The sequence below is a fragment of the Notamacropus eugenii genome, chromosome 5 (genome assembly GCF_028372415.1).
Source record: "Notamacropus eugenii isolate mMacEug1 chromosome 5, mMacEug1.pri_v2, whole genome shotgun sequence".
Taxonomy (NCBI): domain Eukaryota; kingdom Metazoa; phylum Chordata; class Mammalia; order Diprotodontia; family Macropodidae; genus Notamacropus; species Notamacropus eugenii.
Window position 1 is genome coordinate 196439650 of NC_092876.1, and position 25153 is coordinate 196464802.

Below are 25153 nucleotides of genomic sequence, written 5' to 3' on the forward strand. Positions count from 1 at the left end.
ATACTACTCTGCCTTTTCTCCTGTTAAATGTCCAAAACCTTCTTAGAATGAGGTTAGAACCAGAATTAAATTTAGAAAGTAGAATTAGTTATAATTTTGAGAATTAGTATCATTTCTTTTTGATTTGTATTGAAGTTGAGAGAGAGGTTACTGCTTTGTGAATAGGAAATTTATGTATAACACAGCAAATAAGGATTAAGTAATCATGATGAATTTAGTTTTTTCTGAGATCAGAGATTTATTGGTAGGTTGGCCACAGGATGATACAGTTTTTGAATGTAGACTGTTGAAGACTATCTGTTGTGAGTGATTATAGCTTGTATCATTGGAAGGACCAATCACATTGAAGAAATCACATGTTTAAAGTATGAAATATTTATTTGGTATGTTAATTTTTGGTAGACTCTTAATTTTGTTAAAATTAATGTGTAAAAAAAATTTTTTTGAGTAGGAATTTATAGTTGTCATGAATAATGAGAAGAATTTTTGCTTCCATGAGATCCTGAGTGTCAATTCACAAACTAGTTTTTTGGACTCAACTCTAATAGTGTATTTTCGTTGTCAGTGTAACTATGTTAATAAGTATGATTTTGATAAAATGATTTAAGTTCTATATTTGAGGTATAGGTTAAAAGCTAGACTTCATATTTTTTATTTTACTCTTTTCTCTTAAAAGTTGCCTGTGAACCTAACCATAATTTAAATGATAGTCACAAAATTTCAGTTAGAAAGGATCTCAGAAGCCATCTAATTCAACCTTTTGCAGTCTACGTTGCAAGTGGTCGTCTAGCTTTTGCCTTAAGAATTCTTAAGAGAGTGAACCTCCTGTTTCTTGAAACAGCTCAATTCCTTATATGAATAGCTCTGTTAGGAAGTTTTTTCCTAACATCAAGCCTAAATTGCCTCTTTGCAATTTCCAAACATTGCTCTTATTTCTGTCCTCCTGGAACCAAACGGAACATTAACAATTATCCATTAACAATTTTTAACATGAGTACTTAGAACATTTAACATATATGATACTGTGATTTTTTTCTTTTTGGTCATGTCATTTCCGTCCCAGTGACAAAATTGCCTTTTCTAGGATAAAAGAAAAAACCTTACAGAATACTAAAGCTTCCCCAATTATAAACTATTGGCTGTATGTGAGGTTAATACTCTTTTTAATTCTTAGAAATGAATGAAAAAGCATTTATTAAGCATGTTTACTATAAGCCATTGTGTAAATACAGAAGAATGACAATCTCTGCCCTCAAAGAGTTTCTAATAGTGAAATTGACACATAGTAGAGGCAGGGAGAATGTTTGATTTGGGAATTCCCAAGAATGGTGAGTGGAGCCATAGGGCAGTGGTGTATTTCCAGAATCAGCAATTGTGTTGATAGTGTCTAGAGTGAAGGGTAAAAAGTGAAGAGTGGTGAGGATGCCATGACATGTCAGGAGAACAAATATTATGCATAGTCTGGTATCTGAGGCTGCCCTTGACAGGATTGAACTCTGACCAATCAAGTCAGCATATCTGGGAGCTGGAAGTATGGTTAGGGAGGTGCAACAGTTGAGCTAACCATGCATAGAAAATTATGACTGGGGCATGCCTACAAAGATTGTAATCAAAAGCAGAATCGGACTTCTCTGTAAAATCTAATCAAAATATGATGGATAGACTGTTCTTCCCCATCCCTAGCTTCTCATTGTAAACTGTTATTAAGGTGAATTATAAAGTTTCTGATCTATAAAGTTTGTGATTTTGAAGGGGGTATCATAAAGGTGATATGCATTAAAATTTAATTATATAGTTATTTGATACTATTTTTACTTTGTTAATTGGCCAGTGCCTCAGGTATTGGATAGTGGTTGACTCAACTTAAAGAACTATAGAAAATCTTACATTCTGTTTGATGAAACATAATATCTAAGCAGAATTGATAATGGAAGAAATCTAATTTCCCAGTAACTGTCACAAAGTAGTATGTTGTCAGTGATTATAGATCTTCATAAGAGTTTAAAACTTTGCAATTCTTTGTAAAATATGAATGGATAGTTTGCATTATAATAAGCCACTAAGGGCATTAAAAATGTTTGACATGCATATGTGTGAATTAGGTTTCATTGCATTTAGATATTGTGGAGCATATAATTCTGTAAGCATCTTAAGCAATATGTGACCTTATATCTCTTAGGATCCACAAAGTAAGTTAAAGATAGAACTAGAAATTTGAAGAATTTCATTGCTTTTTAGTTACTCAAATTGTAATTAACATGCAATTTTTGTTGTTAATAGAGATATACTGCTGCCAATGATTTATTGTATTTCAGATTGTTCTGTTGAAATTTGTAGTGATTGATCAATAGCTAAAAAACCTACATTCAGGCTTTACAGTTTCTTGGGGGAGGGGGAAGAAAGGGATGATACCAGGTGTGATTTGGATTGTGAAATGGGTCTACAATTATAATTGTTAAATGGGTACACAAGTGCTGGACTGGTGGTAGTCATAGTCTTGGTGGTCTCTCTGTGCTACAATTCCCTATTCCCATTGATCCGGTCAATCCAGTTGGATTCAGGAGGGAAGGCAGTGTAAAGGAATTAACAGCACTGGATTAGATCAGATAATGTCAAGATTATTGTGTGCTAATATTATATAACCTAGAATGGATTCTTATAATATTCTCAATATTAAATTCTTAGATTAGATTCTGTGATTCTGCTTTTTAAAAATTTTATATCAGTTGTCATTTGTACTAACATGGGGTTTGCTATTTCTCTTAAGTAATAAAAATATGACTACTAGTTTAATCTACTTGGATTGAGCATTTTTCTTTTTGTGAAGTGTCTAGCATTGATTTATCAGTAATTCATTAAAAAATTGAAGTCAGATATCTAAATAAATGCATTAAAAGTAAAAGAATGTAGCTTTTAGTGCCCTTTAGTATAGATATTGGATACTTTCTTTTAGAAATCTGGAGTTATGTTAACCAAAATTTCATATTTCAAAAGAATTTGATTTTATTCTATAGATACTCCCTTCACCAGTTCTGATTATGACTCCTCCACACCTTAGGAGATAGTCTTCATGAGTTCCTGTGGTCAAAAAAATCCATTGCTTGGTGGCCATATCTTCAAATTTAGCTCTACTGGTCTTCTAACAATAGTCTTAAAACGTTTCTAGCTCAGTATAGAGCTATTTTATTTCCTCTTTCTATTCCAAATAAATATTCACAAACTTTATAATTTACCTTAATGGTTTATGAGAGCTAGAGATGGAGAAGTATAATATATATCGGTGTATTTTAGAACATCTTGTTTAATGGAGAAGCCAGAGGGCACTGCTCCTGACCTAGCTTTTGAGAACCCAGGTTATATCCATATTATCATAAGGCAGTGGTTAGCTCATTATAATATTAGTTATAACATGGAAATAACTGTCTTGCTTGGAAATAAAACTAGTTTCCCCCTTTTGTATACTGTTAGCACTAGTTTTGGATTATTGGTGTTTGGTGATTATTGTTTTTTTGGTCACTAAGTATTCTGTGACCATTCTAAAGTTGCAGGATATTTTCAGAGAAATGACATCTGCTGACTTGGTTCTACATGATAGGACTTAGTCTTTATCAGAAAGCTTAAGCCTGGTGATCTCATTTGCAGTGGTTATGTACCCCGTTTTACGGTGGAACTTCATTGTAACATTGATTTTAGAGGGAGGGTGGGAAAGGAAGGAAAAATGGAAAAGAATAAGTGTATATTATGTGCCTTATATGTGCCAGGCATGATGTTAAGTGTTTTTACAAATATTATCTCATTTGTTCATTTGAGGACAAGGCTAACTACTGTTATGTGGAGTACCTATATTATATCAAACATTTGTTGTATTTATATTGACCAGACAAATATCATTTAACCAGAAATAAGTCTGAATTTTTATAACATAGTCCAATTTAAATATGTTCTAGTGTTTTGAATATAGATACACTATAATTAAGACCAAAGAATGCTTTGATATGTTTTTGCCTTACATATTTAGATTTTTTTGGTTATTGACAGCTTTTTATGTCTATGAAATGTGAACTTCTCTGACCTTCATTTGCCATTTTTGTCCTCTTTTCTGTAGTTCCAATTTTATTACTCCTGTTATCTATCAGTTTAAAATACATTTTCATGAAACCTTGACAAAAGCAATAAATAGAAAAGAAAAGAAATAATATGCATTTTGTTAAAACCCCCCTCCCCCAGCCTTTTCTGTATGTTTAGACCTGGTACAAATGGAATGAATTGCTTTCTAAGATGACTAGTGCCCAAGCTAGATAGCATTTATAAATATAGACTTTAATTTATGGAAGTTTGGCTACAAAATAAGTCATTCAACTCTTAATTAGAGTAAATATATTAATGCATATACAAAAATTAGCTAACTTTTTTTTTTCTCTTTTCTTAGGATTCAAATAAATTGAACCAGTTTGATAGCCAGGAATAATGACTTTGAGTTCATAAAAGTGGGTAGAGATCATAGGCTCACAGGTCAGAGCAGGAAGGGACCGTTGAAGTCATCTAATTCAGCACTATTATTTTACAGATGAAGGAACTAAGACCCAGAGAAGTAAATGCATTGTTCTTAGCACTAATAATTTAATAGTCATTATAATTTAGTGAAGTGCCACTAATCTGGAATATTGGAAGACCAATTTTAGTAAAAAGTATTTATTTTAGAATATTTTTTTAAAGGAAATACAGCCTTATCTTCACATTTTAAAGGAAATTCTAGGCTAAAGTGTATTCTATTTGTTAATCAACAGATCATGTTTTTAACTGAATAAATGATGATTTTTAATGGCTTTCGAAAATCCAGCCTATCCTGTGGCTTCTCTTTACTTTGTATAAATGTGTTCTTCTGGGCTTAAAAGGGACTTTTTGGGTTATCTAGTCCAACCCCCTCATTTTACAGATGAGGAAACTGAGGCCCAGAGATGTGAAGTGACCCACCCAAGGTCATAGAGGTAGAAAGCAGCACAGGTGGGCTCTGAACCCACATCCTCTGACTCCAAATGAAAATTTCATAACAGTGGACCTGAGGCACTGCAAGCTCCGCAAGTATCCATGTATTTCTGAATAATTTAAGAAAGATTCAATTATGTTCACATTTTATTGTATTCACATTCATTGAAAATTGGTCATTCATGTTTGGTGCTCTGGATAATTTAGTTAATAAAAATATTTGATAATTGAGAATCAGAACACCCCTTTTCCATCATATCATATTTCCATGCATTAAGGGTAGTTCATTTCATTTGTTATTCAGAGTCATAGAACTTGGGAGCTGGAAAAGGTCATCTAGTCCATATTTAGATTTTTGTAGCATGGGTAGAAATAGACATTTAATTTAAGGAAGAAATGGTTAGTATTAACTACTGGCCTTGGTTTTTATTGTAACTGCACTGTTTCTTTTTCAATGGTTTTAATCAGTTTATTTTCATAGGTAGACAAAACTTTCACCTTCACATCTCATTTATACTTCATATTTGTTTGAGAAGTCCCATTTTTTTCCAGAGGTGTAATCTTCAGCCTAATCTTTATGTATTTTAAAGTTTTCAAAGTGGTAAAATCTGAATTAGTTGTTTAATATTATTTTCTTTCTCTCTTTGCTTATAATATTTTAAATATATACTGGAACCTTGCTGTAGCACATACTTCAGTTTAAGATGGGTTCTTTATTATATACAGAGATCTGGTTGGAGTACTTTGTTTCCTCATTCTTTAATTGATAACGTGATTCCATGAAATGGACCCTGAGAAGTGTCTTCTACTGGTCATTTTCACTATTTATTTTTTTTAAAAATCCTCGTTAAAATAGAGTAATGTTACTCACTTTGCTAATATAGTTCTCTGCCTAGTAACATAAGTAGGAAGAAATATGTTAACATTTCTTCATGTTAGCCTGATTCTTTTATATTTATGCAGAGAGAACATAATATGAGAAGTACTTCTTATTTCCTAAGCTCCTAGTTGCTTAGTGATACAGAAATTTGAAAGTTTCTTCATTTAGTTGGTCCATGATCTATCTAGAGCTGGTCTTCGCATGTTAGTTTTTGGATGGGGAATTATCTCTGCTAAATTTAATTTTAATATTAAGCTTATATTTATTTTACCAACCTCATTGGAACTTAAGTTAGGATAATGAGTAAACTGATTAGTTTCCATTACTTTTGTAATGTAAGAAAATCCCAAGTTCTAATTAAGATGATCAAGCATCTTAGATTTCCTCTCCAGTTACAATTCAACATACTGGTTATTAAGTATGTGTTGTATACATATTATTGTGCTAGGCACTAAGGATTTAAAGGTAGCAAGGAAAAACTTCTTGCCTTGAAGGAGCTTACATTAGGGCATATAATTTGTAAAACACATAAGTAAATAGAGACAGTAATCTGAGAAAGCAGAGAACGTTAGCAGGTAGGAAAATCAAGAATGTGCCCCTGGAATAAACCTTAAAGAAAGCTTAAGATTCTTAGTGGTGAAAGTGAGAAAAAAAAGACTATATCAGGCATACCTTGGTGAATGAAGGCAGGACCTGAGAGGCCAGGTTTGGGAACAGCTAGTAGGCTAGTTTGAGAGGAATATCTAATGTATAAAAAAGAGTCAAGTGAGGTAAACCTGGAAATGTATGCTGGAGCTATATTGTGAAGGGCTTTGAATGCCAAACTAAGGAGTTTGTATTTTTATCCCAAAGGAATTAGGATGCCATTGAAAGTTTTTGGGCAGGGGAATGTCATAGACTTCAACTTTGAGAAGATTATTTTTTCAAATGTGTGGAAGGGGAACTGGAGACGGGAAAAATTGTAGTAAGCATGTAATAGGAAGTTATTGTAATGGTCTAGTATAGGTGATCAGGGCTTGAACTAAGTTTGTGGCTGTGTGAGTGTAGGAAAGGGAAATGATATGAGATATATTATGGAACAAGAATTGACAGGGTGTGGCATCTGATAGGATATGGTAGATAAGGGGAAGTGACCATCATAGGATGGCACTTGAGGTTGTAAATGTGGGTTAGACAGAAAGAAAGAGATGCCCTCAACAGAAATAGCAAATTTGGAGAAGAGATTTTTAAGGGAAAGGATGAGTTTTATTTTTTAGGCATGTTGAATTTGAGGTGCCTATGGGATATTTGTTTGGTACTGAGGACCTACAGTGGTGACTATGATGAGAATGGAGAGAGGGAGATATATGAAGGAGATACTGTGGAGGTAGACATGACAAGATTTGGCAGTTGGTTGGTCATGTGAGGGTGAGTGAAGGTAAGGGGTCAAGAAGGAAATGACCGAAGTTGTGAATCTTAGTGATGGGAGAAGTATATTAAGTTCCGTTGTGGTCGTATTTAATTTAAGATGCCTATGGAATATCTGTTTTGAAATGTCTGCTAGGTAGTGACTCAGGTTTAGTGCTCAGTAGAAATGGTGATAATTATCTGAATAAAGATGATAATTGAATCATATAGGAACTAATGAGATCTTCAAGTGAGAGATTAGATAAAAGAGAAGAGAACTTGGGACAGAATCTTGGGAAGTACCACAGTTAATGTTCCTAGCACATAGTAAACAATGAATAAATGCTTTATCCGGGGATGAGATCACACAGAGGATTGATTGTAGGAAGAGAACCAAGAGAGAAGAGTGTCACAGAAGTCCAGAGAGGAGAGAGGAAGGATCTAGGCTTGGACGGTGTTCAGCAGTGCCAGATACCACAGGTGAGTCAAGAGGGATGGCTGATGAGTAAAGAATGATTTAGCAATGAAGAAAGACCTTGGTTTAGTTTGGCAAGAGCAGTTTCAGTTGAATAATGAGGTCGGAAGCCAAATTGTAGGGATTTAGAAAAGAAGAGAAGAAATGAAGGCAGTTGATTGTACATGTCACTATATATGCCTCTGGGTTTACAGTTTGTTAACAGAAAGGAAGGATGTATACTTGGGAGTCCCCAGTTCTTTGGGAGTAGGGATTGTTTTATTGTTTGAATTTACATTTATATCCTCAGTGCCTATCACAGTGCCTGGTGCATAGTAGGTGCTTAATAATAGCTTGTTAATTGATTTCATTTAATTTGTGATCAACATTGATCAGTACGTAGAAATTGATTTTAGAATAAAAGTTTTTCAGACATCTTTCCGATGTGCAGAAATTCTCTTTGTATCTTTTTTAAAACTGAAATTTAGAAATAATGGAAACTTTTTGAGTAGCTTCAAATTGTTTTGGAGAAACCTATAAAGACTGTCTTTGGGATGAAATAGTATAAACTTGCTATCAGTGGGGAAAAAATACACTTTGGAAGTGTGTTTATTGAAAAAGTTTAAAGTCATACAGATGAAAACATTATCACCTCTATTATGACTGTTTCTAATCTTTGTGATGTTAGTAATCTAGGGTTGATTTGTACAAAAATTGAATAATTTGATTGTAGTTACCTCTAGGATCAAATACAGAATCCTCTATTTTGGCATCTAAAGCCTTTCACACCTTATTATACATGGCTCCCCTTCACATACTTTGGTCCAGCCAGACTGGCCTGTTGCTCCAACACGGCATTCCATTTCCCTTCTCAGTTCCTTTGTATAGGCTTTCTCCCATGCTTGGAATATACTTCTTCCTCACCTTCATTTCTTACAATCCCTAGTTTTCCTTCAAAGCTCAGTTTAAAAGTAACCTTCACCCCACCCCACCCCACCCCCAGACTGCTTGATCCTACCTTTCATTACTTTATTTATTTGCTTAATATACAGTTGTTTTGGGAACATAGTCTGTTTTTGAATGGATGTATATATAAGATTAGTAAAATGGAGTTTAGACTATTTCTTTTAGGTTCTCTAAAATTTTGTTTTGATTTCTTTTAAAAATTCTTCCTTAGAATTACTTTTTAAATTGTTAGTTTCTTTACATTTTGAAATTTTGATGGTAGAAGTTTTCATGCTCATTTTATTTCTTTGACTCTCCTCCCTTTAAATAAAGCTTCTGTTTGAAGTCTAAGGTGGAACAGATTCAGAAGAGAGAACTGAACAATTGGTAGAATTTAAATTTTATTTGACTTTATTCTTTGTCAGAACTCAATTACTATTAATTAGGTAGCATACTTTTTATCTAACATGAATTAATTGAAGGTATTTATTTGGGCTTCCAGGTGGGGGTTGAGGGTAAAGAAGAGAGAAAAAAGGGTATAGTTTGGATAATTTTACAGTTTCTTTCATTGGAGACATTTCTTCGTAATGCAGTGAGAATAGGTAAGTGCCAGTGGAGAAACTTTGGTGAAGCATTTACTTTGAAATTGACTTTAAAATTTTTAGCGTAGGCGCAGAATCAGTTTCTGTACTTCATACCTTTATATTGTAAGATTTCACTTTAAAATATGACAGTTGTTTTTCTAAGTAAAATTACCCAAAACCTGCTTGATAAGATGATGGATTGATGTGGGAATAATGGATGGGGAGGTAACTCCATCAGAAAGTTTAAAATTATTTCCTTTTCCACCAATCCCCAGATGTCTTCTTTCTGCTAGTTAGTTTAGATAAGTCTGAGGGATGTTAGGAGTGGCCTGGTTTCTTTCCTTCTTTTTCATAGCCAAGGAAGTACCGACTGGGGATGCTGGAGGAGAGGCTAGTTCCGGTGGGATCAAAGGCACGAAAAGCAAAGAATCCTATTGGCTGCCTGGCTGACAGGTGTAAATCAGGAGTACCCATCAATATGGTTTGGTGGAACAGAGTCACAGAAAACAATCTACAGGTAAAAGTAATTTTTACTAGACACTCTTTGAAAGTTGATAATCATGGCTGCTTTTACTTTAAAAGTTTTTTGTTGTTTAATTTTGGGGAGAATATTTGGGCCAGATTATTCACCAAGAGAGTAAGTTAAATGGTCCATGTAAAAATTAGCTGATTTTTAAAAAGTAGTTTATCTAGTTTTTCCTCCATTTTAATTCCCTCCCTCCCTTTTTTTTCTATTGGAATTTAATTCAAATGTCAGGGACTGAATAATTTCTAATATGTATAACCTGACAACACACTATGGGTGTGTGTGTGTGTGTGTGTGTGTGTGTGTGTGTGTGTGTGTGTGTGTGTGTGTGTGTGTGTGTGTGTATGTGTGTGTGTGTGTGTGTGTGTGCGCGCACGCGCAGGTGGGGAGTGGTAGGCAACACATCTCATAAGAAACAAATTACGAACTCATAAACTCATAACAGGGACTTGATCCAAAAAACATTCTCAGGTCTGTATTTTAAGGTCAGTACAGATTCTGTCCACTCTCCTTTTTGTCACCTATAGCAAGTATATAATGTATATTGATTTTTATAGTTGTAGACTTTAATGCATTAAGCTCTGAAAGTATCCAGGTATTTCTGAATAAGTGATTAAGTTCACATAACTTTATTTATTCTCTGTCTTTGAATCTTGGTCATTTGTGTTTAGTGTTCTGGATAACTTAACTAAAATATTTAATAAAAACTAGAAGTATCTCTTTTCCTTTATCATTCTGGATAAATGGAAGTTTATCATTCATGGTTGCAAATATACTATTAATTACTGTTCCCTAAAATTTAGATATTCTATATCCAGAGTTAATTATAACATAGTTGATAAGGTGGTAGACTTTACTTTTACTGTGAACATCAATATTTTGAAGGAATTCCACCATATTTGATACTAGATCATTTAGGTCTCTCCAACATTAAAAATATTTTAGCAGCTAGCTTTATATTACATTGTTCAGAGCACAGGAAATAAGGAAATGCTTCACTGTATCAGCATTGTAAAATTTGATTTATGTACCAAATAAAATGTTAGTCATGTTTCATTAAAAGACAAAATAAAGCAGGAAATGAACATTCAACCAAGTACTTGAATGATATTGGGAATTTTTTGATGACTTTCAAATCTGGTTGACAGTAAAAATATTTCTTACAGAATTTCCTTGGTTTTTCAGTGTGTTCAGGGGAGAAAATTGACAGAAATTAAATGATTTTATATAATAAAGACATGCATTTTTTAAAATTAAAGACTTCTATTTTAATTTATTCTTGTGAAATATCAAATTAAGGATATCTGAGTCTTGTGTCTGATATATACTACTATTTTATTCTTTATATATCTCTTTTCCTATAAGAACTTAATGAATTAGTTATATTGAGGCAGATCATGGTCCATCTATCATATTATTCTGTCTCTAACAGTGGTAGTAGTGAAAATTTTGTGGGAGAAAATAGTTGCACTCCATGGTTTAAGCCCTGAAGTACTTGACAAAAATTCCTGCTATTCTTCTTTACAACTCTTCAAGGTAATGTGAAAATTAACCCTGTTTTAGCAACAGATATTTTAATGGTCACAGAAAAGTTAAATGACTTACCTAAAGGCTCATAACAGTTCATTTGTGGAGGATTCCAAATCTCCTTACCCTGAAGAACTTTAATTCCTTGATCAGTGATTTTTTTCTACCTACCTCTTAGATTTGTTAATTTAAGCTGAATCTGCTTCTAATATCAATTAGCTGTCATTGAGATTTATAGAAGTGTCTCCTGTGGAACTCATTTTTCTTCCTTAAATCTAAGATGTTATGAAATTACTGTTTCTAAGCCACCTAACTTTTAAAACCAGATAAGACTATTCCTCTCAGTTTCACTAGTTTGCCTTTTTTTTTTGTCAGTCAGCAGTTGTTCGTTGTTAGGTGTGTGTGTGTGCGCGCGTGTGTGCACATGCATGCATGCGTGCATGTATGTGTGTCCCTGTCAGTGTCCCTCTTCACCTTTACGTATGTGGAATGTGTTAATGCTACCAGTCAAAACCTAAAAAAACATAGCAGCTTTTTATTTTGTTTAAAAGTATGGATTGTTAAAGGGAGGCAAAATATGTTTTTTGTTTGTTTTTTTTAAATAATGAAAAAAGCTGGTAGTGTCTTGCTCATGTGAGTGGTTGAGTGGTTGAATGGAGGGTCAATATATTTAATTCAGTTATTGTTATTGAGGTATCACAATGGATGTAGGGTACTGGGCTTGGAGTTAGGAATGTTTGAGTTCAAATTCTGCCTCAGATGCTCAGTAGGTATAAGACTCTGGGAAAGTCACTTAACCTTTGCCTCTTTTTCCTCATCTATAAAATGAGAGTACTAATAATATCTGCCTCCCAGAATTGTGCAAGTCAAATGAAATAGCGTAGAACACTTGGCAAAGCTGAAGTTCTCTAGGAATCTTTTTCTGTCATCATGATCTTTGTTGTCACCACCATCATCATCATAATCATCATCATCATTATCAAATAGCTATCGAGTAGATGAACTACCCTTCTTTACCCCCATTTACTTGTTGTTTTTCCCTAATTGACTTTTGATTGTTCTGTTGCTGAAAGGGATGTTAAAGAAAACACATTAAAATTAAAATTATTTTTTTCACTGTTGGTTATATTATTTTATGTCATTCTACTACATTTACCTATTTGTAAATTTCTGCATTTAGAATAACAAGTTTGCTTATTTGTCTTGACTTTTGCCTAAAAATAAAGTGGCGGAATGACTGAGAAATCTTCTAGTGGTAAGTTTCTAATTAGAATAGTCTGCTAAAGTGGCAGTATAACTGAAGTTTCTAGGGCAGGATTATGCTGCTGCAACACGTTTACTGGAAGTTCTGTAGAGAAGCTTCACATGACATTAATGTTCATGGTGGCAAATGTGAGGTTTTATTTCTACATAGTATTTTCATTTGGGCTCTAGTTTTGAAAATAACTTGGATTTTTCTACTTGTAGTAGTAAAATGTAATACTAGCTAATGTACCACAGCAGGGGAGAATAATTTTAGTATTCATGGATTGTATTTTAGTTTCTTCTCTTATTAGACTGACTTTTAAGAGTTTCCACGTTGGTATAAGGGACACAGCAAATAAAAATACACTTGAATTATGTCTAAATTTTACAAACCTCACATTTTATATCCCATAACCAGACAAAGCAAATATTTGGTATGGGTGAAGTCTTATATAGTTACTGAAGAACTTTTTCTTTTTTGCTATGCTTACTAGATGAGTATGAGATGTAAATGGACCATATATGGAAATTTCCCCAGTCAATGATAGGTGTGCTTATCTAAGAATATTCTCAGATGGTTTTTGGTCAGAGAAATTGTTTCTGAAATAATTCTTTTCTTCTGTTTAATTCAGCACGAAAGTAATGTAAAACAAGTCTTCTTTGTTTCCTGATGCCTACAAACACATTCATGTCTCCCTCATCCTTTAAAAAACTCTCACTTGATCCAATCTGTCATCTTACATCTCTCCTTTCCTTCTCAGCCAAACTCCCTGAAAAGTGGGGTCTGTACCCCACACTTCCACTTTCTTTCCTCTCATTGTCTTGAAAAAACTCCTAACCCCTTCATTCAAATGAAACTGCCCTCTTCAAAATTGTCAGTAAGTTCTTAATTGCCAACTCTGAAGGTTTTTTCACTATCTTGATCCTTGACTTCTGCAGTATTCTCGGCCTCTCTCTGGATATTTTTTCTCACTAGATTTTTGTGACACTCTTCCCTTCTAATTTTCCTAGTGGCTGCTCCTTCTTTGTCTCCTTTGTTGATTTTTTCAGCCTGTCATGTTTACTATTTGAGAGGGTCTTTCAAATCTTTGTCCTTTATACTTAGGAATCTCATCAGCTTCGCTGGGTTCAGTTATCACCTCTTTGCAGATAATTCCCACTTTATATACCCCAAACTTCTCTTCCTGAGCTCCAGTTTCATATCACCAATGAACTTCTGGATAACTCAAATTGAAGATCCTGTGGCATCTTAAAATTCAGCATGTGAGAAAGAGAACTCACATCTTTCTCTTCAAACACTCCTTTCCTCCCAACTTCCCTATCACTGTTGAGGGCACTCACCGTCTATCTGCTGCTCAATCTCAATTCAGCTCCTTATTTTCATCCATTAAACTTGTACATTTTGTTGCCAGATCTTGTCGTTTCTACGTTCACTACATCTCTTGTATATATTGTTCTCTTTCTACTTACACAATCGCCACTCTAGTTTAGACCCTCATCGCTTTTCTTCTAGATTATTGGAATTATTCCAATAACCTTCCAACCAGTCTCCCTGCCTCAAGTCACTTCTCCACTCTAACTCAACCTCTACTCAGCTTCTAAAAGAATTTTACTTTTTAAAATATGTTAAAAAATTATAGTAAGCTTTTATTGATGTTCTCTTTTTTTGCATCTTCATAGTTATTTCCCTTCCCCTACCAGAAATCCATCTCAAATTACAGATAGTATATTTTAAAGACAGAAGAGAAAAAAAAAGGGGGGAAATAAATCAGCATAATACATTGAAAAAGTCCAAAAATATGTGCCATGTATTGTGGATGACCACAAAGAGGTCTTTGTTGAAGTCATAATTGATCTTTCTAATTTTATTACATTCGCTTTTGATTTTTTTTGCTTTCTGGTTATTCTTTCTGTTAACATTGTAGTTATTGTGATTGTTATTTTCTTGACTGATTACTTCCCTGTAAGAGTTCATGTAGATTTTTTCATTGGCTGTATTCATCACATGAATCATTTCTTACAGCCCAGTAATATTTCATTACATTCATGTGCTACAGGTTGTTTAACCATCCCCCAGTTGATGGGCATCTACTTTGTTTTCATTTTTTTACTATGGCAGAAAATTCTGTTAATAAATATTTTGGTGTAGATGAGGTTTTTCTTCTTATCAGTAGCTTTCTTGGGAAATAAGCCCAGTAAAGGAGTATCTGATTTGAAGGATATGAATGGCCATTTTATTTTAGTCACTTTCATTGCATGTTTGCAAATTGTTTTCCAAAATGGTTGTGCCAGTTAACAGGTCCACCAATAGTTATATTAGTGTGCCTATCATTCTACAACCCATCTCATATTGAATATTACCATTTTTTTGGTTATCTTTGGTGGGAGATGAAAGCTCAGGGCTTTTTTGATTTGCTTTTTTTATTACTAGTTATTTGGAGCATTTTTATGTGATTCTGAATACTTTGTAATTCTTCTTTTGAGAACTGTTTGTTCATATCCTTTGACCATTTACTTGGGAATGACTGTCTTATATATTTCTTAATTTTTTTATGTTAACATATCTATCAAACCCTTATCAGTAAAATTTGATGCAAAGTTTTTTTCCATTTCACCACTTCTCTTCTAATCGTAGATGCATATTGTCTATTTTTATCCTTTGTAATTGCCTCTTAATCTCTTAAGTATATTTTTACCTATAACTGTGAGAGGTATATAATCTACTTTTATTCTCATTTTTTTATAGTATGATCTTTAGTATTAATGTTATGTACCCATTTAGAATGCATTACATTGTATGGTATAAGATGTTGGTCTAAGTCTAGTTTCTACTAGGCGGCTTTTCAGTTTTCCCAGCAGCTTTTAACCAAATAAGGAGTTTTTCATAGTCAATTTATGTTTTTTATTTTGTCTTACACCATGTTATTGAGTTTTGTTGTTTCTGATTTTGACCAAGGGGATTTTTCTAATGTATAGGTTTGAGCATTTAATTGCTCTGCTCATTGAACTCCGAGGTAACTCTCCTGTACCTCTAGGAAAAGGATGCTAGGTGGCGCCATAGTGCACAGAGCACTGGCCTGGAGTACAGAAGGCCTTAGACACTTACCAGCCCTGCAATCCTGGGCAAGTCAGTCTCTGTCTCAGTTTCCTCACCTGTAAAGTGGGGATAATAACCTCACAGGGTTATTGTGAGGATCAAATAAGATAATATTTTAAAGTGCTTAGTACTTAGCCTGGCATATAGAAAGTGCTCAGTAAATGCTTATTCTCTTTCCCCCTTCTCCTTTGTTCCTTCCCATCCAGGATGAAATAGAAACTTTGTCATTTGAAGTTCTCCATAATCTGACTTCTTATTTTTTAATTTTCTCTGATGCACATCATCCAGTAACACTGATCTTCCTGTAGTTCCTTGAACTCTGCACTCCATCTGCATCTCCATGTTTTTACACTAGCTCTGGTCCCCTCACCTCACCCCTATTCCCCTGGAAATGTTTTGTACCCTCACCTCTATTAGTTTACCTGACTTCTTTCAGGACTCAACTCCTACCTATGATAAGGAGGCCTAGCATATTCCCCCAGCTGCTACTCTCTCAAAGCACCTTCTTTCTACTCTATTCAATTCATTAAATATTTGTTCTGTGCCAGGCAGTACGCTAAATGTTGGGGATAAAAGTTATAAAAAGTAAGTCCCTGACCTCAAGTATCTTAAAATCTAATGGGGGAAGACATTACATAAAAGGAAGCTTGAAGGGGGCAGGATGGGGCCATCATGTCTGGGAGCATCTTGTTCTGTGGAATATCAGGCCTAGCAGAACTGTAAGTTGGAAGGTGGAGAGTGAGCTGCAAAGTTCAGATTTAACTCACTATTTTAAAGGAAAGCTTTGGGAGGGATTTAGTACTTTACCTTCCAGCCCTCCCATCAGAGTGAAGGGGAGGCTAAGGGAGTTAGGAATGTGTTGATTTAAAAGCTTAACAGCATGGTGAAAAGATGTCAGTCATCTTATTCTAGAACGGGCATCTTGTCCTAGTGGAATTGAGACCAAGCAGAGCTACAGATGGACGGTGGAGTGTTAACTGTGTATCCTTTATGTCTGCTTAGTTGCTTTGAGGGCAGGAATGGTGTTTTTCCTTTCTTTGTATCCCCAGCACTTAGCACAATGCCTGGCACATAGTAAGTGCTTTTAATAACTACTTATTGACTTGACTTGCTCAAAGTATATTGGTTTTTAGTGGCCTATAGTTATTAGAACTTTTTCAGGGTACATATAACTGTTTTAAGATAAGTGTACATACTGGGAATGGACACATTGGTGAATATCCACTTTAACATAAGCTTAAGTTCACTAGCATTGAACATTTCAATGCCAGGCCCATAAAATTGTGTATCATTTTCCATTCTTTGTCAGTTCTCTTGGACATTTTGTATTGAGTTCCTAGGTTATTCTTAATTGATCATAACCTTTCCTGTGGAGTTTAGAACCTTTTTGGATCACCAAAGATGAATGATTCTTATATTAATATGTGTTGGGATTGGAAGCTCAAATCCGTGTGGATGGTCTCGGGCTGGCCCAAGACCATCCACACGGATTTGAGCTTCCAATCCCAGCAAATATGATAGTTGTAGTTCATAATGAACTCTTGTTCTAATTTTGAAATGTTTAGTAAAAAACAGCCTCAGATGTTAATATCCTTTCAAGATATTTTGATGCTATGGCATTAGCATTAATTTTCTGAACCTAACTACAATTGATAATTTACCTTATGCTTGTTTTTATTAGCTAGATCTGTAATTAATAGGCTTCTTTGAGATAGATTCATAAGAAATAGTATATGATACTGTTTCAGCTATTGTGCTAGTATTGAACCAGGTAACTTTATTTTTCCCCTTTCTTTCTATCATTCTTAGATTACCAATTGTTGATTCCTGTGCTTTCAGTCTTTCTTACTTGTAGTTTTGCATTTAGATTCAGGTGGCATAGTTCTCTTCTTAGGAGATGTTGTTGTTGATTTTTTTTAAGTGCAAAAGGGTTTTCATAATCTTGAGAATATTTGAACTTGAGGATCACATAAGAAATGCTACTTGGTAGCATGCTGATATGAGGTTTAGCATTGTGATTATTGTTTTTGCCCAAAGGGAATATCAGTTACAATTCACCAGGGAGGGAATGGGGGGAAAATACTGACTTTCTTTTTGGTAGGTGTTTATTTTCATTTGCTATAATTTTTATTTTAGTTTGATGTGAGATTGTCTGAGATACTGGCATCTCAGCCCAGTTTGGAAAGATCATAAGATTTAATCTAAACATTTAATTGTTCATTGAAGTTTAATCATGGTTCAGGTAACTTCCAGTCTCTACTCCAAGGAGTAGGATGTTTTTAGAAACTATTTGTCATGGGCGAGAACTGGTAAGAGGAGGTCACTTGATTGTCAGCTTGTCTGCTCCGGCTCTTTGAACTTCCCAGACAGTGTCTCCAGCTTGTTTACAGTCTTCTGTGATGAGGTTGGGGTATTGCTTGTCCAGTGTTACCAATCATGGGGTCAAAAGTCAAGCCTTAAAAGGAATTTCAGTGACTTTTCTAAATCCCTCATTTTGTAGGTTAACCTGAATTCCAGCTTAAGTGACTTGCTCCCATTCTCACAAATAATTAAGTATCAGAGGTGGATTTGAAATCCTGTCTCTCTGAGTCTTGATTGTGGAGCTTTTCATACCTGAATGACTGCCAAACTGTAAGCTTCTAGACTACCAAATTGTATGCTTCTAGATACATGACTTTAACTTAATGACCTTAATGGTCATGTACTCAGCCTCCCTAGATCTGCTACAGTAATTAACAGAATGCCTTGGAGATATGGGATGAATAAAATGACCTTGATCTGGCCTATATGAAAATTACACATTATACTACCTTTTCTTACACTATTTTCATTCAGTTAGGCCTCTTGATTCAAGTTTCAAATTAAGTAAACTCCATACAGTTTGCTATGGGTCATGAATATTGGGGAAAATAAAATGATAACTTAAGTATGAGTTGAGTTTTGTGATTGGGTAAGGTATATGGTGTATTATATTTCAGACCTTCTTGATTAACAGGCATGTTGTCTCCAGAAAGGTCCCTGACCATGATATTAAATCATGGGATTTAGCATTTGATAAAATTCAGAGTGGTGGATATAGGAATTGAAGTTATTGAATGAGTATGTGGCAAGTATAGATGAAATGTTTGTATTGGTATTATTGTACATTTAGTGATTGTCCTTGATCTGCTGACTCGTATATACTGTTGAGTAAGGGAGAAACATGGCTAGCCTTTGTCTTAGGAAATCACTTTGCCCACCATGTGAAAGATGGATTGAAGAGGTAAGAGATTTTGAGGCAAGCAAACCAATTAGGTATTGCAGTAGTTTAGGCTAAAGGCTGTGGATTAACTCAGATTATTATGCTGTCCTTTATTTGTTTTGGATCAACTATTGGACTACTTGGAAGATAAAGATGGTATGCAGTATGAGATCCTGATAACATTAGGTTCACAGTTTTAGTGATAAGATCTGAAGCCAAATTGTAAGGGGTTGAGAGTGAGTAAGGAGGTAGAGCCAGTGAGTACATACAGATAACTCTTTTCAGCTGTTTGACAGGAAAGTTTAAGATAGGTAGATAAACTTGCTGTATTCTATTCTCCCTGCTTCTGCTGTCTTCAACCCAGAGTTGAGACAGATTTGACTTTGTAGTAATTTTTATTCAGCATTCTCAAGGAAGGACTAAGTAGCTATTAGCATTAAAGGGAAGATCCTTGTCCCCATTTCAAGTTTATTTTATTTCATTTTGTTACTGTGATCCATATTAACTGGAAACCTCACCCAGGTACTAGCACAGTTTATTATTATTAGTGTGGTTTTTGTTGATTTGGGTCAAATCGTTAGAGACAACTTGGAAGATAGTTATCTCATATTCCTTGGATTGCACTGTTGGGACCACTGCAGTAAGTTTGCATTTGACTTATTTCTTTCTTGGGTGGTAGTAGTGTTATTTTTTTATTCTTGAAATTTTAAAGTTCTTTCTTGTTAACTTGAGTTATTGTAAAAAGTACAATAGAGTAAACTCTAAACCTTCTTACCTTTTAGTTCTTGCTAGATGATTGCTGGAAGTAATAGTGAACAAAGGAGTTAATAACACAGTAGGATTACATGTCTTTCTCACAAATTTGTAGAAACTTAAAAGCTTTCTAGTTGTAAAGTATGACTCTAGCTTTAAGTCGTGTTTCTGTGTCTCCCCCTTTCCCCCCAGTTTTTTTTTTGCAATTTTTAAAAAACTTTCTTAAATTTATTTATTTTTAGTTTTCAACATTCATTATCACAGGATTTTGAGTTCCAAATTTTCTCCCCATCTCTCCCCTTCCCCCACCCCAAGACATTCTGATTATACCTTTCCCCAGTCTGTGCTCCCTTTTATCACACACCTCCTTCCTTTATCCTCATCTCCTCTATTTTCTTGTAGGGCAAGATAGATTTCTTTACCCCATTACCTATATTTCTTATTTCCCAGTTGTATGTAAAAACAGTTTTTAACATTCGTTTTTAAAACTTTGAGTTCCAACTTCTCTCCCTTTTCTTCCTCCGCATCCATCCCTACTGAGATTTCAATTCAATATAGGCTATACATGTGTAGTTATGCAAAAGACTTCCATAAAAGTCATGTTGTGAAAGACTAACTATATTTCCCTCCATCCTATCCTGTCCCCCATTTATTCTATTGTTTTGACCTTGTCCCTCCCAAAAAAGTGTTTAATTCTGATTACCCCCTCCTCCCATTTGCCCTCCCTTTTATCATACCCCCCTCCCCCCCATGCTCCACTTATCCCCTTCTCCCCTACTTTCCTAAAGGGTAAGATAGGTTTTTCATACTAAATTTAGTGTGCATGTTATTCCTTCCTTAAGCCAAATGTGATGAGAGTAAGCTTCACTTTTTCCCTCTCACCTCCCCCCATTTCCCCTCCATTGAAAAAGCTTTTTCTTCCCTCTTTTATGAGAGATAACTTGCCCCATTCCATTTCTCCCTTCTCCCAATATATTCCTCTCTCACCCCTTAATTTTATTTTTTTTAGATATCATCCCTTCCTATTCAGCTCACCTTGTGCCCTCTGTCTATATGTATATAATCCCTCTAACTACCCAAATACTGAGAGAAATATCAAGAGTTACAAATATTATCTTTCCATGTAGGAATATAAACAGTTGAACTTTAGTAAATCCCTTATGATTTCTCTTTCCTGTTTACCTTTTCATACTTCTCTTGAGTCTTGTGTTTGAAAGTCAGATTTTCTATTCAGCTCTGGTAATTTCAACAAGAATGCTTGAAAGTCCTCTATTTCATTGAGTGACTATTTTTTTCCCCCAAAGTATTATACTCAGTTTTGCTGGGTAGGTGATTCTTGGTTTTAATGTTTCTTTGACTTCTAAAATATCATATTCCAGACCCTGTGATCTATTAATGTTGAAACTGCTAGATCTTGTATTATCCTGGTTGTATTTCCACAATACTTAAATTGTCTCTTTCTGACTGCTTGCTTGCAGTATTTTCTCCTTGACCTGGGAGCTCTCTGGAATTTTGCTACAATATTCCTAAGAGTTTTCCTTTTGGGATCTCTTTCAAGAGATGACTGGTAGATTCTTTCAATATCTGTTTTATCCTCTGGTTCTAGAATATCACAGCAGTTTTCCCTGATAATTTCTTGAAAGATGATGTCTAGGCTCTTTTTTTGATCATGGCTTTCAGGTAGTCCTATAATTTTTAAATTATCTCTCCTGGATCTATTTTCCAGGTCAGTGGTTTTTCCAATGAGATGTTTCACATTGTCTGCTATTTTTTCATTCCTTTGATTTTATTTTATAATTTCTTGATTTGTCATAAAGCCATTAGCTTCCATGTGCTCCATTCTAATCTTTAAGAAATTGTTTTCTTTAGTGAGCTTTTGGATCTCCTTTTCCATCTGGTCAATTCTGCTTTTTAGGATATTCTTCTCCTCATTTGCTTTTTGGATCTCTTTAGCCGATTGGATTAGTCTTATTTTTTAAGGTACTATTTTCTTCAGAATATTTTGGGGTCTGCTTTACCAAGCAGTTGACCTGTTTTTCATGATTTTCTTGCATCACTCTTATTTCTCTTCCCAATTTTTGCTCCACTTCCCTTACTTGATTTTCAAAATCCTTTTTGAGCTCTTCCATGGCCTGAGACCAATTCATATTTTTCTTGGAGGCTTTGGTTGTAGGAGCTTTGACTTTGTTTCCTTCTGTTTGCATGTTTTGGTCTTCCTTGTCACTAAAGTCTGTTTCCTTTTCCAGTTTTTGCTCATTTCCCCAGCCATTTACTTGACTTTTGAGCTTTGTCAAAGTAGTTCTCTGCTTCCAGTGGGTGTTGGGGGTATACTGTCAGCCACATGATCCCCGCACAATCTTTGAGCCTACAGCTCCAGTAACAGTGGCTGCAACTGCCCCTGCTGCTACTGTGGCCGCGGCGGGTTCCTCCACCCCCTGTCTTCTCATCTGCTCTTGGCCTGAGGCCAGACAACTTCACTCTCCCACAGTGGTCCCGCAGGCTTTTCCCACTGACCTTCCAATTTGTCTTCAGCGTTTTGGTATCCTGAAGTCTGGAAACTGCCACAGGTGTGAGAGATTCAGTCTCCCCAAGACCTGCTCAGGTCTGGCCTGTGCTTGCATGGTCCACACTGGACTGTGCCCTGGGCCCTGTGTGGTGTGATAGACACTTCTCAATGATCTTCCAGGCTGTCTTGGGCTGGAGATTTGCTTCACTCTGTCATTCTGTGGGTTCTGCAGCTGCAGAATTTGTTTAGAGCCATTTTTTACAGGTATTTGGCTAGGCTTGGTGGGAGTGCTCTATAAAGTCCGTGCTGTTACTCTGCCATCTTGACTCTGCCCCCTCCCCTCCAAACTTTTAAACTATATTTAGAAACTTCAGATTAGAATTAGGACAGATTGAATCTTTCCTTATGGCTACATGAAAGATTGTTAGAAATAATGAAATGCTATTAGAAGCTGGTTTATGTTATAGATTGTCAAGATTTAAATGGTAACATAAATTACATTGAAATTTGTAAGCAGACTTTTATCTGAACAGATTTAAATTCTTTGTATTTATCTTATTTCCAATAGTAGTTATCACAAAGTCTTAACATAATATCCACTTTTTTTTTTTAGCATTAATATTCTTCTGGTGAGGATGTATGAATATAAATCATAGAACACCACTATAACATTTGCTGGGAGAATTAATTATTGGTCACACAAAAGGCTATGGAGAGGCACCTGGTAGTTCTGCATCGGTTACCACGTATCATCAGTGAAGAATTTTTGCACTGGGAAAAAATATAGTGGATGCCATCAGATAGGTGTATGATCAAGGAAAAGGTGGACTAATGGCTTGAATGAATGAGTGAAAGAATGTTCCATTGGGACCTGTGCATGCCAGGAGGTCTAGAGCAGGGGTCAACTTATAGCCTGTGGGCCAAATGCAAACCCATGAGGTTTTACATTTGTAAAATAAAGTTTTATTGGATTTGAAAATAAAAACCATTCTTATCTCAATAGATCATATGAAGACCTATGGTAGGCTGGAATTGACCCTTGAACCATAGTTTGCTGACCTGATCTAGAGGAATACCCATAGTACATTAAATTCATCCCTTATAGAATATTTACAAGAGAATGTTGAAAAGAATCTCCCAGGTTGGAAATGGATGGCTGGGTTATAATCTGTATCATTTGAGGGAGGAGTAGTGATGTGGATTGGCACAGATCCACTTACAGTGGAGTATGAACTACTTGTGATGAGGTATAGTTTTGATTTATGATAGCACTCGTCATACATACATGCCTTTGATACCAGGTTGATGAAACTGGATTGAATTGGTTTTCCACTTTAGTTAGTTCTTTGTTAGTTGAGTGTTGCTTTTTTTGTTGTACACATTTCATTGTTCTTTGTTGTGATTTAAATTCTTTGTTTTTAAGAATGGATGTTACTCCAAGGATGTGTGTGAAAGTTCTTAAAGAGAAGTTTTCAGTGACTGTTAGGGATGTTGAAGTGACTGTTGTTGTGGGGGAAGTCAAGTATTTATCATTTTTATTTATCATTTAAGTCTGTTGTGAAATAGGATAAACTTCAACAAAGTACAATCAAAAGGAAAGTACAATCAAAAACAAAAAAACAGTGGTCCAGGTACTGACAAGTCAACCAATTCAGAAATCCTCAGAAAATCAGGAAAGACTTTTTAAAGACATCTGACAGCCTGTAGGGTTTTTGTTGATTCCTGTACACTGTATTAAAGGCTTCTTAAAGCCTCAGTACAGTAAGATCACTCTAAAAAAAACTGCTTACCATTGCTATGAAGAAAAAAAATGCTTGTTACTGGCCAGACAGTATAAAGATTAGAATTCTGAAGATTGGAAAAGGATAGAATTTACTGAAGAAATTCATTTTCATTTAAAAGTATATACTCACACCACTGTTGGAAGAAGTCCAGGTGAGTCCGTAAGTAAAACCTAAGCATTTTCTTCAGACCATAAAACATCCTCCCTAAAAAAAATTTTGGGAAATTAAATTTGTTTCAGTGGGACTATAATCATCATACCTGTTGAGGGAATGATGAATGTATTTACATACCAAGAAACAAAATTGTTCTGGAATTATAGAAATTCCCAAATGGAGATGTACTACTGCAATAAGATCCTGCAGCATTCCACATATCATGAAAATTTAAGAACTTTATTGAAGAGATGGCATTAAACATGTTTCAGTGGTCTGGGACCTTCCCTGATTTAAGCCCCATTGAAAACCTGTGAGCTTTAGTCAAGATTGGACTGAGATAAATGGATTTTTCATCAAAAATATGGTTAATATCCAATATGACAGAAGTATAGTTTTGTGATGAATTGAAAAATGTGCATGTAAAAATCTTGTGAATGAAATCATAAAAAAGAAGTTATAGCAAAGATATATTAAATGTTTTTTAAAGATGTAAAAAAGTTGGAAGTTTATTTGTAATGTAAATTAATTTAATTATTTTACTTAGCTGCAGCTAAATTGGTATACCATTGTAAGTATATTGTTAATACCTCTTAAAATTACATTTATTATAAAGTAACTTCCTCAGTTATAAACAGGGTCATTTTGCCAGCAGAATTAACCCATTTTAGGCTCACTGATTTAGATTTTCAAGGAACCTTAGAAGAAGCCATCTAGTCCAATGCTCTCATTTTTACAGATGTTGCATCTAAGGCCTAGAAAGTTATTTTCATAAGGGTCACATAGGTACTAAGTAGTAGAGAATTTGAGGCTAGGTTCTCTGTCTCCAGATCTACCACTATTTCCATCGTACCAAGTTAAAATTAATTATATGTCCCTTTAAAATAACATTTAATAAGAAAACTCATATTCTATGAAATTACCATGCAAAATTCCCTTATTCCATTATGAAATTCCCTATTAATTTTAGCATTCAAGCAAAGAAAATTATTCATTTTGGTATTTAAAGTCTTTCACAATCTTGCTTCAACCCACTTTTCCAGGAATGTTGCATGTTACTCCCTTGTGAATGCTTTCTGCATCCTA

General features: G+C 34.8%; 1 protein-coding gene across 2 annotated transcripts in view; it reads left to right on the top strand.

The window, feature by feature from the left end:
- Positions 1-25153, top strand: part of PAN3 (poly(A) specific ribonuclease subunit PAN3) — a 143204-nt gene that overhangs the window by 38553 nt on the left and 79498 nt on the right. Inside the window, exon 5 of one of the 2 annotated variants that reach the window (XM_072611816.1) lies at positions 9591-9752. The exons of the other annotated variant lie outside the window; for it this stretch is intronic. Coding sequence (XP_072467917.1) covers positions 9591-9752 — 162 coding nt within the window. The remainder of the gene's footprint in view (positions 1-9590; positions 9753-25153) is intronic. 2 annotated transcript variants of the gene reach the window in all.